The sequence below is a fragment of the Helicoverpa zea genome, chromosome 30, assembly GCF_022581195.2.
Source record: "Helicoverpa zea isolate HzStark_Cry1AcR chromosome 30, ilHelZeax1.1, whole genome shotgun sequence".
NCBI lineage: Eukaryota > Metazoa > Arthropoda > Insecta > Lepidoptera > Noctuidae > Helicoverpa > Helicoverpa zea.
The window spans coordinates 871,284-884,685 of record NC_061481.1 but is presented as its reverse complement, the minus strand read 5'-3'; the positions used below and the strand labels follow the sequence as shown (position 1 = coordinate 884,685).

At 35.9% G+C, this 13,402-nt stretch overlaps 3 protein-coding genes across 4 annotated transcripts in view; 2 read left to right on the top strand and 1 right to left on the bottom strand.

Annotated features, from left to right (window-relative positions):
* The first annotated feature begins 114 nt into the window (after window positions 1-114).
* LOC124644518 (partner of xrn-2 protein 1-like) lies at window positions 115-2,103 on the top strand. The gene is made up of 2 exons (XM_047183947.1): window positions 115-400; window positions 1,904-2,103. Exons 1-2 carry the CDS (start codon window positions 237-239, stop codon window positions 2,052-2,054), a joined length of 315 nt encoding a protein of 104 aa, XP_047039903.1. The 5' UTR covers window positions 115-236; the 3' UTR covers window positions 2,055-2,103.
* A 1,552-nt stretch (window positions 2,104-3,655) lies between these two features.
* LOC124644523 lies at window positions 3,656-4,675 on the bottom strand. The gene has a single exon (XM_047183953.1). It carries the CDS (start codon window positions 4,578-4,580, stop codon window positions 3,657-3,659), a length of 924 nt encoding a protein of 307 aa, XP_047039909.1. The 5' UTR covers window positions 4,581-4,675; the 3' UTR covers window position 3,656.
* A 3,625-nt stretch (window positions 4,676-8,300) lies between these two features.
* The window catches only part of LOC124644512 (lysosomal alpha-mannosidase-like), a 47,646-nt gene continuing 42,544 nt past the window's right edge, over window positions 8,301-13,402 (top strand). For both annotated transcript variants that reach the window (XM_047183939.1, XM_047183941.1), the window contains exon 1: window positions 8,301-8,426. The gene's annotated coding sequence lies outside the window, so the exon portion shown is untranslated. The remainder of the gene's footprint in view (window positions 8,427-13,402) is intronic.

Sequence of the window (13,402 nt, the reverse complement as noted above, 5' to 3'; positions counted from 1 at the left end):
CAAGATTTTAGTTCACATATCACATACATAAAGTGAAAATCAAATCACACTACGATAATCGTATCGTATCGTATGGTAATCGTACCATATCTACAATGTAATTATTTGTGTTTAACGAAACGCATGCAAATTGTCAAAACCAATGCGCGAATTCTGTCATCAAAAAAAAAATCACCTGAGACTCAGAAAAGAGTCGTATTTTCGTCAAAAAGCATAATTAAATGCGATAAATAACAATGAAACCTACAATAGATATTGACGCGTTGCGCACGGAACACGAATCTGACGAACAATGGGAGGTTCGACGTAATTTTATGGAAGAACATAAGGACGATTTTGAGGAAGGAGAATTAATAACTTTGGCTCAATTGTTTACAAATATTGAGTTTTTGGGATGTCGGTACGTACCTACATGTATTTATAAAAGATCGTAGTTTGATACTTATGCCCATTTTCACCAACAAATACCTAAATTAAGGGATCCCCTAAGAGCATTTACGGAACACTTAATAAGAATTTCGTTTTCACCAAAGTTTAGGTATCCCTTATCCATAGTTATTTATGTCAAAATTGGAAGAGCCCTTATTCTAAGTGGCACTTAGATTAAGAGATTGTTGGTGAAAATGGGCATTAGACTTTTTCAAGAATCAAAACTTTACATAGGGATTACTTGTAGACTTACAACAAAGTATAGGATTTTTTTGTGTTTTAATAAACATACTTTGGTAAATGGGTCGTCTTAGGGGCTGGTAGTATAATTATTCATCCCGTAAGAATTGTGGAGCGCTACAAATATAGTTCAATCAGTTTGATAAACCTTTTCAAGGATCAAAACTTTTATTTGCTAATAATGTAAGTAAAAATTATCATAATGTAGCCTATTCAATTTGACTAAACTTTTTTATCACAAAAGTTTACAAGACATTTAAAGAGGTAATTTTTGCTATACTTTTAAGCTAGCATTACAGCTGCCTATGTCATGTCAAATTTCATCTCAGTCAGTCCTGTTATTTAGCATTTCAGCATAAGGGATTGTTCACACCAAACGTATTGTCCGCCGCTGACTGTGAGTATACTCACTGTCTGCCCCAGTGTGAACGTCGACTCAATCTGCAGTACGCGTACTCACCAAGCCGACAATAGGCTATAGCGTACGATGCGCTACATGTGTGAACAAAAGAATAGGCTCTTGTAGGTTCACACTAGATGCGTACGCTGAGCGGCTGACTATTCTACACATAAAAGTGCTCAGTATTTGAAGTTGCTCGTAGTATTTTATAAACGATAAAACTAGCGTAATTTATTTTTTTCAAATCAGGCGTTTTACTGATATTTCAATTAAATGATGCGCATTCAGATAGTTGCCATTTGCGAAGCTCTAGAGGAAGACGAAAATAATAAAAAGAAGAGATTGTGGGTACATCCCTTTTTGAAGAGATGTTTTCTTGGTCAATTTCATACTTTATATTTCGAATATAGACTTTATCCAAATAAGTTCAAGAAATATTTTCGTATGACAGTAAAACATTCGATGAGTTACTATCTTTAATACGTTTAAGTTTATATAAAAGGGACACTAATTATCGACGTGCTGTACCGAGGCGCGGCGGTGCGTACGCGGCGGAGCGGCGCTATTCGGCAACTGCGTCCGCGTAGCCAATCCGCGTCCGCCGTGCATAGTCGCGTAGTAAAATAATCGGCCACTGGGAGTCAGCTACAACAGACGACGTAACAGCGTATAGTCGGTTCGGTGTGAACGACAATTTCAATATATATATTATGGAAAAGCAATAAACTGCGTAACGCGCGCTCACAGTCAGCGGCCGACAATACGTTTGGTCTGAACGATGCCTAAGACACAAACTCAATTTTATTATAATATTAATGGCGTTTTTTCTTACAGCTACCCACCAGCAACAATGAAGAGGATAGCTAAACTATCAGAGAAGGTTTCTGCCAAATACAGAGAAAGCAGAAAAAATAAACTTAAAAGAACATTTGTACAAGCCAGTGACGCGGCCGAACAGAAGGCTAAGAGAACTTTTACTAAGTGAAGATAGTCATAATTAATATAAGGGACTAAAATAAAAACTTATTGGTTTATGCTTTTGTTTTATTTGGTAAACCTTTTTGTTAAGAGGATAGGATCTTTTATATAATCAACATTTCATCATTGGACCAAATAAAGCAGAAAGAATTCAAGCAGCAATTTTTTATAGTCTGAACTTAAATTCGAACACACAAAACGGGTTAAAGAAAACATTAAAGTAAGGGAACAAATATAATGACCACCATAAAATGCTTTGATACCCTTAGTTTTGCAACCAGAAAAATCTACTGAACACCAGAAAAATAAAGTCTAAAAATGTAATAGTACCAGCTATTTTAGTCACGACTTCACTTTAAATTGTATTCGACCACCAAATTTAGTAAATGATCACCAACTCTTGACGACCAAATTAATGTATTATTTTTGCCTAAATAAGTCACTGTGATTGCCATAAAATGTAGGCTTATTATCAAATAAAGTATTATGATGCCATATTAAGTTATGTGTCCGGCTTGCAATGCATGCGTGAGTGTCAGTATGACGAGTGACAGGGGAAAATGGAAGAAAATGACATATTGCGCCGACCCCAAGTAAAATTGGGAACAGGGCAGGAGAAAGAAGAAGAAGAATGTGTTTCTCAATACACTCCCTCGAAAACACACTCTTATCGCACTGTTTAGAGGCATGCAATAGACAATTTTCCACCCTAGTGCAGGAAAAGGGTCCCCATAATGTAATTACATTTATTGTATCAGGCCGAACTTATTTTTTTGGAGTCAGTTTACTTAAACAGGATAGCAAGATGTAAAAACTTTGATTATCATTTTATATTAAAACGCTGGTATAATTTTGATGATCATTCACTACTTTTGGTGATCATTTACTACTTTTGGGATAACAATGATTTATTTGGACTCATTTTGCTTAAATAGGATAGCAGAATGTAAAAACTTTGGTTATCATTTTACTTTAAAATGGTGGTTTAATTTTGGTGATCATTTACTATTTTTGGCTTGCGCATGATTTATTTTGGAGTAATTTCACTTAAATGGGATAGCAAAGTGTTAAAACTTTGGTTATCATTTTACATTAAAATGCGAGTTTCATTTTGGTGATCATTTACTATTTTTGTCTGCTATTTGTTACTATTTCTGGTGATCAGTTAAACATAAGCCTTAAAGTAATACTGTCTGTATACATTAATTGAAAAATATTCAGAAAGAATTCACTTCGTTCTGTTAAATATTTGTATAGGTACATAGTTTGAAAGAATTTAAAAACAATTATCATCTAATCTAGTAATAAATTCTTGAAGACTATAAATCAATTATTATCACCAGGCAATATAATGGTCAACCATAGAATTGAAACCAGAACTTCATGGTAAAAATAATATTGTACTTCAGTTTAGGATAGCAATCTATACTAGTATGATAAGGAGGAAACTTATTTTTTGTTTGTACCCTGAAGGCTCTGAAACTATACAAAAGATTTGAAAAAATAGCTACACTCTTCCTGAGCAACATATAAAATATTTTATTCCGATACTGGCAATAGTTACCACGGGACATAGGAAAAGGGCCAGTCAAAAATAAAACAATCATGTTTATAAATTCCCATCTTTAATTTCTTTCAAAATAGACAAACAAGGTCTTTTAAAAGGAGATTTATGTCTTTCCACAATCCCTTCGAGTAACACACAGTCAATTTTATTCTTACAAGCTTTTTCATTTTGTAAATATGCCAACATGAGTTTGCCAAAATTCTTGTCACTAGAACAAGTATCGGAATAGGTTTTTAGACAGTTAAATATGTAGTTTTGTATTAAATCAGTCTTAATACATGTTTTGTACGCTGTTAGTATGTTAAATAAATTGTGACAGAACTGTTCAGAGGACAACTGAAGATCGGATATGAATTCAAGTAAATCAGTGAGATTTTTAGGCTCTAAATTCAATATAAAGTCATTAATAACATTATTTTGTACTTCCAAGTCTTTTAATATAACTTTTAAGGCTAATTTAAAGTGTACAGGATATTTTTTGTAAGTTTCAAGTAAAATTTCAGTACAAAATCGGGAATTTTCACGTCTTATATAGTGTGGCGTGAAATACTTGTAAAATATTGTTAGAAAGTCCCTGCTCATGTCTTTGGTGTCCAGAATATGTCTAAATAACTTCTCTGCTGTAGCTGTAGGTAAGTTTTTGGCAAGATTCTCAAGTAATTTCGGAGTTTTTTTGCAGTTTTCAACCAAGTCGCAAAACTTTGAAATTATGTCTATTTCTGGGTCCAAAAACTCTTGTGCCGCATTTAAAATGTCCTCATCTTGATTTTCTTGTGTTTCTGGCTTATCGTCAATTTCTGGAGAATCATTTACGATTATAGTATCAATAGTTTTGTTGATTAAATCCAAGTTTTGTGGTCCGAACTTCTGGAACCATTTATTGGACTCGTCTGGAGGGCGGGCCGCGTTTAAACAGCTCTGTAATAACGCCTTAGATTCAGGCGCAAATGTCCAGATGTAAGGCATCGTTGTTTAATGTTCCAGTTAATTAAATATTAAATATTTATAATAGATTTTAAATTCAAACAGTAACAACGAATGAAATGAACGACGAAAATCAAAACAAAGATGAAAGAAGTGTCAATGTCAAATTGTCAAAGTTAGAGTTGGGAACAATAAAACGTAGTCGATCGATTATGATGGTTTGATAGATCTGCCGTCCAAACATAGACATTTTCGTCATAGTCGGCGTCCAACATATTTTAAAAACATTGTGATATTTATTAAATACGATAATAGATATTTCAAAACCATTTATTTAGATATTGCTTAAAACCCTAAAAAAGTTGTACCCTTAAGAAGAGTAAAAAGTATAATGGCGTCCACGGCCGATTTCGTCCATGGCGGCTGTTCTCATTTAAGGAGATCAGCCAGCTGCGCATTACATATTATAGTGCACGAGCATTTGCGTAGACACAGGTGCACTCCCTATTCCTTCACTCTCATAACCCGATGGGACGGCAATCTGACACGACCGGAAAGAGACCAGGCGCAGGACCGACATTTACATGCTCTCCGATGCACGGGTGAATCAATTACCAACTTCCTGACTATGGGCTGCTTTATGAAAGTTTAAGAAAACCCACAAAGCGATTTCGGCCCGACCCGGGTATCGAACCCGAGATCTCGAGCACAGCAGCCGCGCTTGCGACCACTAGACCAACGAGGCAGTCAAAAAAGTATACCGGGGTACGTACTAGATACAATGGAAGCCAATCCCAACATAGTTGGGAAAAGGCTAGGCAGATGATGGTGGGTACCATTACTTAGAAATATCGATACTCAAAGAAGGTAATAAAATAGCTCAATAAAAAGCATAAGTCTTTTGTTCAAAACACATTTTAATTTTATGATATTCTTAGAACTAAGCACCAGGAAATAATGTCACTAAATGTAATCCTTTCAAAGTATTGTTTCCAATCCGTGGAAACGGAAGAAATAATTACAATGGAAACAAATTGGTTACTGGAAGGATTACCGGCTTAAGAAGATTTTACAATCCTACAGGATTTTAAAGTGTTGTTAGTGTGAAGGATATTACAGTGTGGAAAAGAGACTGCACTATTCTCTTTACTTCCTCTAGCTAGATGATCAATATAATTGGTCAATATTACCTCTAAACTTTAATTTTGAACTATATCTTAATATTGCGAAATCATATTCAGAGTCTAGGTTCCTAACTATAATAATATAACTAATACTAACATTGGTATCTACATCACATTAATTTTTAACAATCAAAATCTTATTCTACTTACAAACTAAATACACTGACATAAATATATGCATAGTGCAGACAACAGCACACCAACCTACCTCGATCTGTCAAATTTGTTCAAAAGATTTTCAACTTTATCACACTAGGGGAAGGTTAATGTTCGATTGGTAAAATTTTACAGATACGGGTGGATTGACGTGCACAATTTATCAAACATACGAAGTTTCAATGAAAAATCGTTGACAATACATGGTTTTACACTATATTCTAATTGCACATTAGAGAATTTCAATTTAGTCCACATTCGATTAGTAAAATTAATCAAACCGAGTCACAATAATTTACACATTTCAAATTGATGGTTTAATTATTAAGTTCATGCTCACATTGACTTAAATAGGTACAGATATAATGCAAAGTCTTATATTCGAAAACTTTCATTAGGTCTAGGTATAACAATTCTGGGACCATCTTGAAAGTTCACCTGCATAGCAATGATATCCAAAACAAATTTCTCCAAAGCGGCCAAACACGGCGTTTTGAAATAGGTGCAGTGATTTTCAGTCATTCTTTTCAATACTTTTATTCTTACACTAAAACCTGATAGAGTTTGTATGAAGGAGAGCAATAATCTTCCATAGTTTAAGTTGTACGAACAAGATATGTTGTTCATTTCCAAGTTAGTCAACACATATTGAAAAATACGGTCGTTTTTATCACATTTTTTGTACATCAAGTAAATAACTGGAAGGTTACGGGTAAAATCCTCGGTTGCTAATTCAACTTCAGTTAATAACTTCATTAAGTTTGTGCAGTCTTTCTGATTTAGAGACTCAATGTAATCTATTAATATGTTATTCTTTAGATACGCATCCTTTAACATTAATTTGAATGTGTTTCTAAAAAACACAGGATAAGCTTTACTTGCTTTTATTAACAAATGTAACGAAGCCCACGAGTAGTACCTTTTAAAATAAGCGACGAAGAAAAATTGGTAAAATAGTTCAACAAACTTTTCGTCAACGTTTTTCTTTGTGAAAACTCTATCGCACAATATATCGACTGTTTTCGGAGTTAAGTTAAAAGCCATTCTTGGTATGAGCACTTGAGTTGTTATAGATTCTTGCTGGATATACTCGTAACAACTTAAAGGATCTTCTTCTATGATATCAAATAAACTTCTTTCTAAGTCCTGTGGTCTGGCGAGTACCAATTCACCTTGACAGGTAAACTGTTGCTCCATTTGTCGTCTGTTATAATAAACATCTTCACTTTTCAAATAGTTTAAGTTGATTAATCGGTGGCCGATTCTCACTAACCAATCGTCTCGAGGCGCTATCGTTTCGATACAACAGTATTGTGAAGCGTCGTTTGAAACGTTCATGTTTATTTGGTCTTTTGAAAACACTCCACAGTTAGTTTTACAAAAGATCTGTGAGAATACACTGGTTTGCTATCTTTAATACTTAAAACACTCACACAAACTATAGTTTAACTCAGGAATTTTATACGTATCTACGCGTTCTAGACAGTCTGACAACCTTTCACATTGATGTTCAAATATATACTAAATAAATATTATGTAGCTCCTTCCCTTATACATATATTGCAGGTAAGTAGTACCTGTGGGCCTATTATTTTAAAAACGTAATTGTTAACTCGCTCTAATTTACATGACACTATTTAGGGATTAGCAAAAGGATTTAAGTAGAACACAAATTCAATTCGTGAAAATTTAACAATAGATTATTTAAAAAGGCCTTTTGTTATTATTTGACTTAATTGTTCTTCGCTAATCCGCATTAGTGACATTTATGACTTAATCTTTTTCCAAGTAGAATTTAGGCGGTGTTTGTTTGTTTTTGTATATTGTCCGCAGCTCTCATATTATTGCACCTTTCTGAATAGATGTCGCAGTACCCAATTAGGAATAAAATTACTGCTAGGTAATAATAGGTAAGTTTTTAAAAAGAAAACGCTTTTTTAAGACTTATGGCTGACACATTTAGATCACTTGCCCACTGCAAATTTTTAGCTGACCGAAAGTTGGTTTGGGCTCATAAATTAGTATGAAGATGAATCATAGTACGCACATTACCAAGATTGGGTACTCAGCCGAAATTGGAACAACAGAAAACTGAACTGTCGATCGACTGTTAAGTCTGTAGTGTGTGGTTACTTTTAGTAGACAGTATAAATTTATTCTATAAAGACACATGTCTAATCTCTAATATATTTTTGAGGTTTGCTGTGAAGAGCAACCTACCAACTCTACCAAACAAAACTTGCTAAGAACACGTTATATCGACTAAAAGCCATCACAATCGATGTAACACACTCCACACAGCTGTATCATAATCGATAGATTATGATGGATAGAGCGGCCCCACTCTAACGAATGAATGAAAGTCTTCAAGCTTTGCAATCATTCAGTTGTCAACCATTCATTTTCTTTTGTCAATTTATTTGTCAGTTTTGTATTGTTTACATCGGTGGTAAGTTGTGTTTGAAAAATCGAAAAAATCAATATTATTATTTCGCGTAAATTACGTTGCTGTATTTTAATTACATGTAGGAGAACACAGGAGACCGGGGTGAGTATTTAGATGCTTACAACACAATATACTTTGGCCAATATTTAATTTTAAATTCAGTGAATTGAAAATTGATTGCGCTCCGTTGTATGCCTATTTTTTATGTTTATTTACAGAGTCTGTGTAAATATTAGATAAAATTGTTTTTAATTAACAGTTTAGCCATATATTTTCCTCAGTTTTGCAGTATTAATTAATTCTGCGGCATGTTTTTGTCGCAACAGGAAAATGCCGATTATTTAGTCTCATTTTAACCACCTATGTATAATGCATAGATATTTTTTGCTCCTGCCTAGGTACAAAACACTTACTACTAGGCGTTTTCCCGCGGTTTCACCCGCGTCCCGTGGGAACTACTGCCCGTACCGGGATAAAATATAGCCTATGTTACTCGAGAATAGGGCTGCCATCTCGAATTTCCAGACATACATTAAAAAAACCCGGACATTTGGCGTAAATCGCATTTTTTCCCCGAACGAGTACGATTTTTTTAAACAAAATAATACCTAATTTGTAATCCATTTACTATTAACATATACTTAAATTAAATGAGGTGCTTCGTTACATGAAAAATGTCCGGGTTTTCTCCGGACACTTCTTGAAACCCCGCCCGGATGGCCCCCGGACGGCCTCCAAACGAGGACAAATCCGGGGAAACCCGGACGGATGGCAGCCCTACTCGGGAAGAGTGTAGCTGTCCAACAGTGAAAGAATTTTCCAAATCGTTTCAGGTTTCGGCGTCTTTAGGCAGTGTATGCTACACACAAATAAAATACCTATTATTATAGATCAGTGGTTCTTAACCTTTTTGACATGAGGGACCCCTTTGACTAAAGTTTGTCTTGCCGGGGACCACCTCATTGGTTTACCTAAATTAGTACTCATTTCTTTATTAATTATCAAAAAAAAAAACTGAATTTTTGGGTCAGTTCTATTCAAAGCTAAACGCATATCGGCAGTTGTGTAGGTAAGCAAATGCAATGCGAAATTTTAATTATTTTTTAAGACTCAAAACCAAAATTACGTAAAATGTAGCCCAACCATACATTTTCATAAATGGGGGACTAGGTACGACACACCCGATATACGTCCATACGAAAACCCCCGCTAGCATAGATAAGTCGATAAAAATAAAGTTAGATAACGTATAGCAACGTCGCGAAGCTAAGCTTCACGGACCACTTGGAATGCCTCCAGGGACCACCAGTGGTCCGCGGACCACCGGTTAAGAACCACTGGTATAGATAAAGAACTCCATTTGCATAGGCACGTCATTAAAGGTCCAGCACATCATTATGCCAATTTCAAAATTACGCATTCAAGTTATGAACCGGCTTCTCAATAAAACTACAACTTTAAAAACTATAACGTTTAACAATATTATAAAACTGAAGGAATAGTTCGTTTGTTTGAACGCTCTAATCTCAAAAACTAGTAGCGCGATTTGAAAAAGTCTTTTAGTGTTAGATAGACCATTAATCCTGTCGGGGCTGCGGGTTGTTCGAAAGAGTTACCGCGGCCCTGGTACATAAAAAGGCCTACGACGGAACACGACGGTTTTTAGTCAGTAAGAGTCTGACACTCCCTCACCGCGCGTAACCCACAGCGGGAGGGGTCATTTGATGATTTTTGACGTCGTTAAAAAAAATATATATATACACCATTAATCGACTAGGTACTGTACAAAGATAGAGTTGATCTTGAGAAAGAACATAGGATAGTTTTTATCCCGGACTTTTGAAGAATTCTCTTTGAAACGCGATATAACCGAACTCTACGCGGGCGAAGCCGCGGGCGGATTTAGTGTTAAATAATGCAAACACATGATTGCTTGGCGATAATTTCCCATGTTATGGTATTATTCATAAGCATACGACACACGTAAACACAATAAGTAGTTGGTAATTTCCCACGGTTTCCTATATAAAGTAGCCTATAACCTCTATTGATAGTCTATCTAACATTGAAAGACATTTTCAAATTGTAATAGTAGTTCCTAGGGCCCGATTCTCCTAAGTTAATAATGTCAAAATTGAATAGAAATCGAATCGCAATATGATCGCAATAGCAGTTTTAAGCATATCGGGCATTCTGCTACTAATATAAGACCAATCGTATTCCAACGACATTCGATTGGTTTGCGATTGGTCTGCTATTTTGGTGATTTTGTTCTATACGGTAGTTTGCTCTACAATCATATTGCAATCGTAAATCATTTGCAGACAAAATGATTCAATATTGAATGACAGAAAAGGATAGAAACGTTTATTTCAAAGAAAAAATAGCGGAATGCCACATACGCTTCAATCGTAATCGAGTCGGGATTGGATCTCAGTCGAACCGAGTCGAACGTGAATCGTGTGTCGCTTAAGTAAAATTAGGAGAATCGGGCCCCTGAGATTTGAGCGTTCAAACAAACCAACTCTTCAGCTTTATAAGATTATAAATAAAATAAAATTTATTAAAAATAATGTTTACAAAAAAGAACACTAATCCAACAGAAACAAGTTTTCCTATTACAAGGATGATACAATTAATGTGCTTACAAATATACTAGAACTAGAATATGAATAACGATAGATTCGGAAAATGCATTATTTGATAGTGGACCGCCCGAACTAGGTTTAATTTAAACCTGTGTTTCAGGTCATCACTTACGATCCAGTTTCATTATGGCAGAAAGTTTTAGTTAAAACGAAAATATATTCTATTACAATAAATAACTACACAACTAAGCTTAGCATACACATAATATAACTATACACATAATATACTTACTTAGCATACACATAATATAACTATATCTATGGAATAATACAAAAATAAACATTATCAAGTAGAACAGACTAAGGCATCGTTCAGACCAAACGTATTGTCGGCCGCTGACTGTGAGCGCGCGTTACGCAGTTTATTGCTTTTCCATATATATTGAAATTGTCGTTCACACCGAACCGACTATACGCTGTTACGTCGTCTGTTGTAGCTGACTCCCAGTGGCCGATTATTTCACTACGCGACTATGCACGGCGGACGCGGATTGGCTACGCGGACGCAGTTGCCGAATAGCGCCGCTCCGCCGCGTACGCACCGCCGCGCCTCGGTACAGCACGTCGATAATTAGTGTCCCTTTTATATAAACTTAAACGTATTAAAGATAGTAACTCATCGAATGTTTTACTGTCATACGAAAATATTTCTTGAACTTATTTGGATAAAGTCTATATTCGAAATATAAAGTATGAAATTGACCAAGAAAACATCTCTTCAAAAAGGGATGTACCCACAATCTCTTCTTTTTATTATTTTCGTCTTCCTCTAGAGCTTCGCAAATGGCAACTATCTGAATGCGCATCATTTAATTGAAATATCAGTAAAACGCCTGATTTGAAAAAAATAAATTACGCTAGTTTTATCGTTTATAAAATACTACGAGCAACTTCAAATACTGAGCCCTTTTATGTGTAGAATAGTCAGCCGCTCAGCATACGCATCTAGTGTGAACCTACAAGAGCCTATTCTTTTGTTCACACATGTAGCGCATCGTACGCTATAGCCTATTGTCGGCTTGGTGAGTACGCGTACTGCAGATTGAGTCGACGTTCACACTGGGGCAGACAGTGAGTATACTCACAGTCAGCGGCGGACAATACGTTTGGTGTGAACAATCCCTGAATATTATGTCAAAATTTCTAGAAGTTGTTCTGTGTCTGTGTAATTATTTTTTTTTGATTAGTGAAAGTTAGTTCATAAGGTTAGTAGGTAGTAATCTTTTGTCATATCATGATGTCCTCCTAGCCGATTATCGGCTACGGACATATTGTAGTGCACAAGCATTTGCTTGGACACAGGTGCACTCACTATTCCTTCACTCTCATAGCGCGATGGGACGACAATCCGACACCACCGGAGAGAGATCAGGCGCAGGACCGACATTAACGTGCTCTCCGATGTACGAGTGTATCAATCACCAACTTCCAGGCTCCGGGATGCTTGGTGAAAGTTTCTGTAACCCACAAAGCGATTTCGGCTCGACTAGGGAATCGAACCCGAGACCTCGTGTTCAGCAGCGGCACTTGCGACAGTTAGACCAACGAGACAGTTTTGTCACAAATACACCTATTGTACGAAAGATGTATAAAAACTACGTTCATTTTGTTTTCAATAGTTGTTTTCCGCCTTCCAAACCTAATGTTTTGTAAACATACTTATCAAATAACCTTCTTCTTAAACATTGTTTTTACGAAATAAATGATCTACTACTTCGCGTATTCGGATAAATACCCTTCCTCTGTAGTAGGAGGCTAATAGTTTCCGCGCTGCTTAAGGGGATCTACTTTTTGCACATGGATAAAATGTACAGTTACAGCCTATCGTAGCCAAGTATTTATCGTCCCACTGCTGGGCTGCGGCCTCCTCTCACACGGAGAAGCATTGAGCATTAATCACCACGCTTGCTCAATGCGGGTTGCTGATTTCAGACTTTATAGTCCAGGTTTCCTCAAGATGTTTTCCTTCACCTTTTTTATCAGCATTTTGATATAAAATTGAGGATAAAAATGTAGCCCATATTTTATTCTAATAGGCTATATTACTGCCAAGTGTCATCAAAATCCATTCATTGGTTTTGGCGTGAAAGAGGAATAATAAACATCCGTAGGTCTATATAAACTTTCGCATTTATAAACTACTAGCTTCTGCCCGCGCCCGCGTCAAGTTCGGTTGTATCGCGTTTCCAAGAGAACTCTTCAAAAGTCCGGGATAAAAACTATCCTATGTTCTTTCTCAAGGTCAACTCTATCTCTGTACCAAATTTTGTTAAAATCAGTTCAGTGGTTTAGACGTGAAAGCGTAACAGACAGACCGAGTTACTTTCGCATTTATAATGTTAGTAGAGATTTATCCAGTTGCAGGAAATAGTAACAGGGTGACACAGCCAGTATTTAACACTCCCGGATAGACTGACACTAGGTTAGATC

What these genes read in the sequence shown, in the direction of transcription:
- LOC124644518 (XM_047183947.1), top strand. Translation starts at nt 237, where the DNA reads ATGAAACCTACAATAGATATTGACGCGTTGCGCACGGAACACGAATCT. An exon ending in ATTGAGTTTTTGGGATGTCG is followed by an intron (nt 401 to 1,903) that starts GTACGTACCTAC and finishes TTTTTCTTACAG; the next exon opens with CTACCCACCAGCAACAATGA.
- LOC124644523 (XM_047183953.1), bottom strand. Translation starts at nt 4,580, where the DNA reads ATGCCTTACATCTGGACATTTGCGCCTGAATCTAAGGCGTTATTACAG.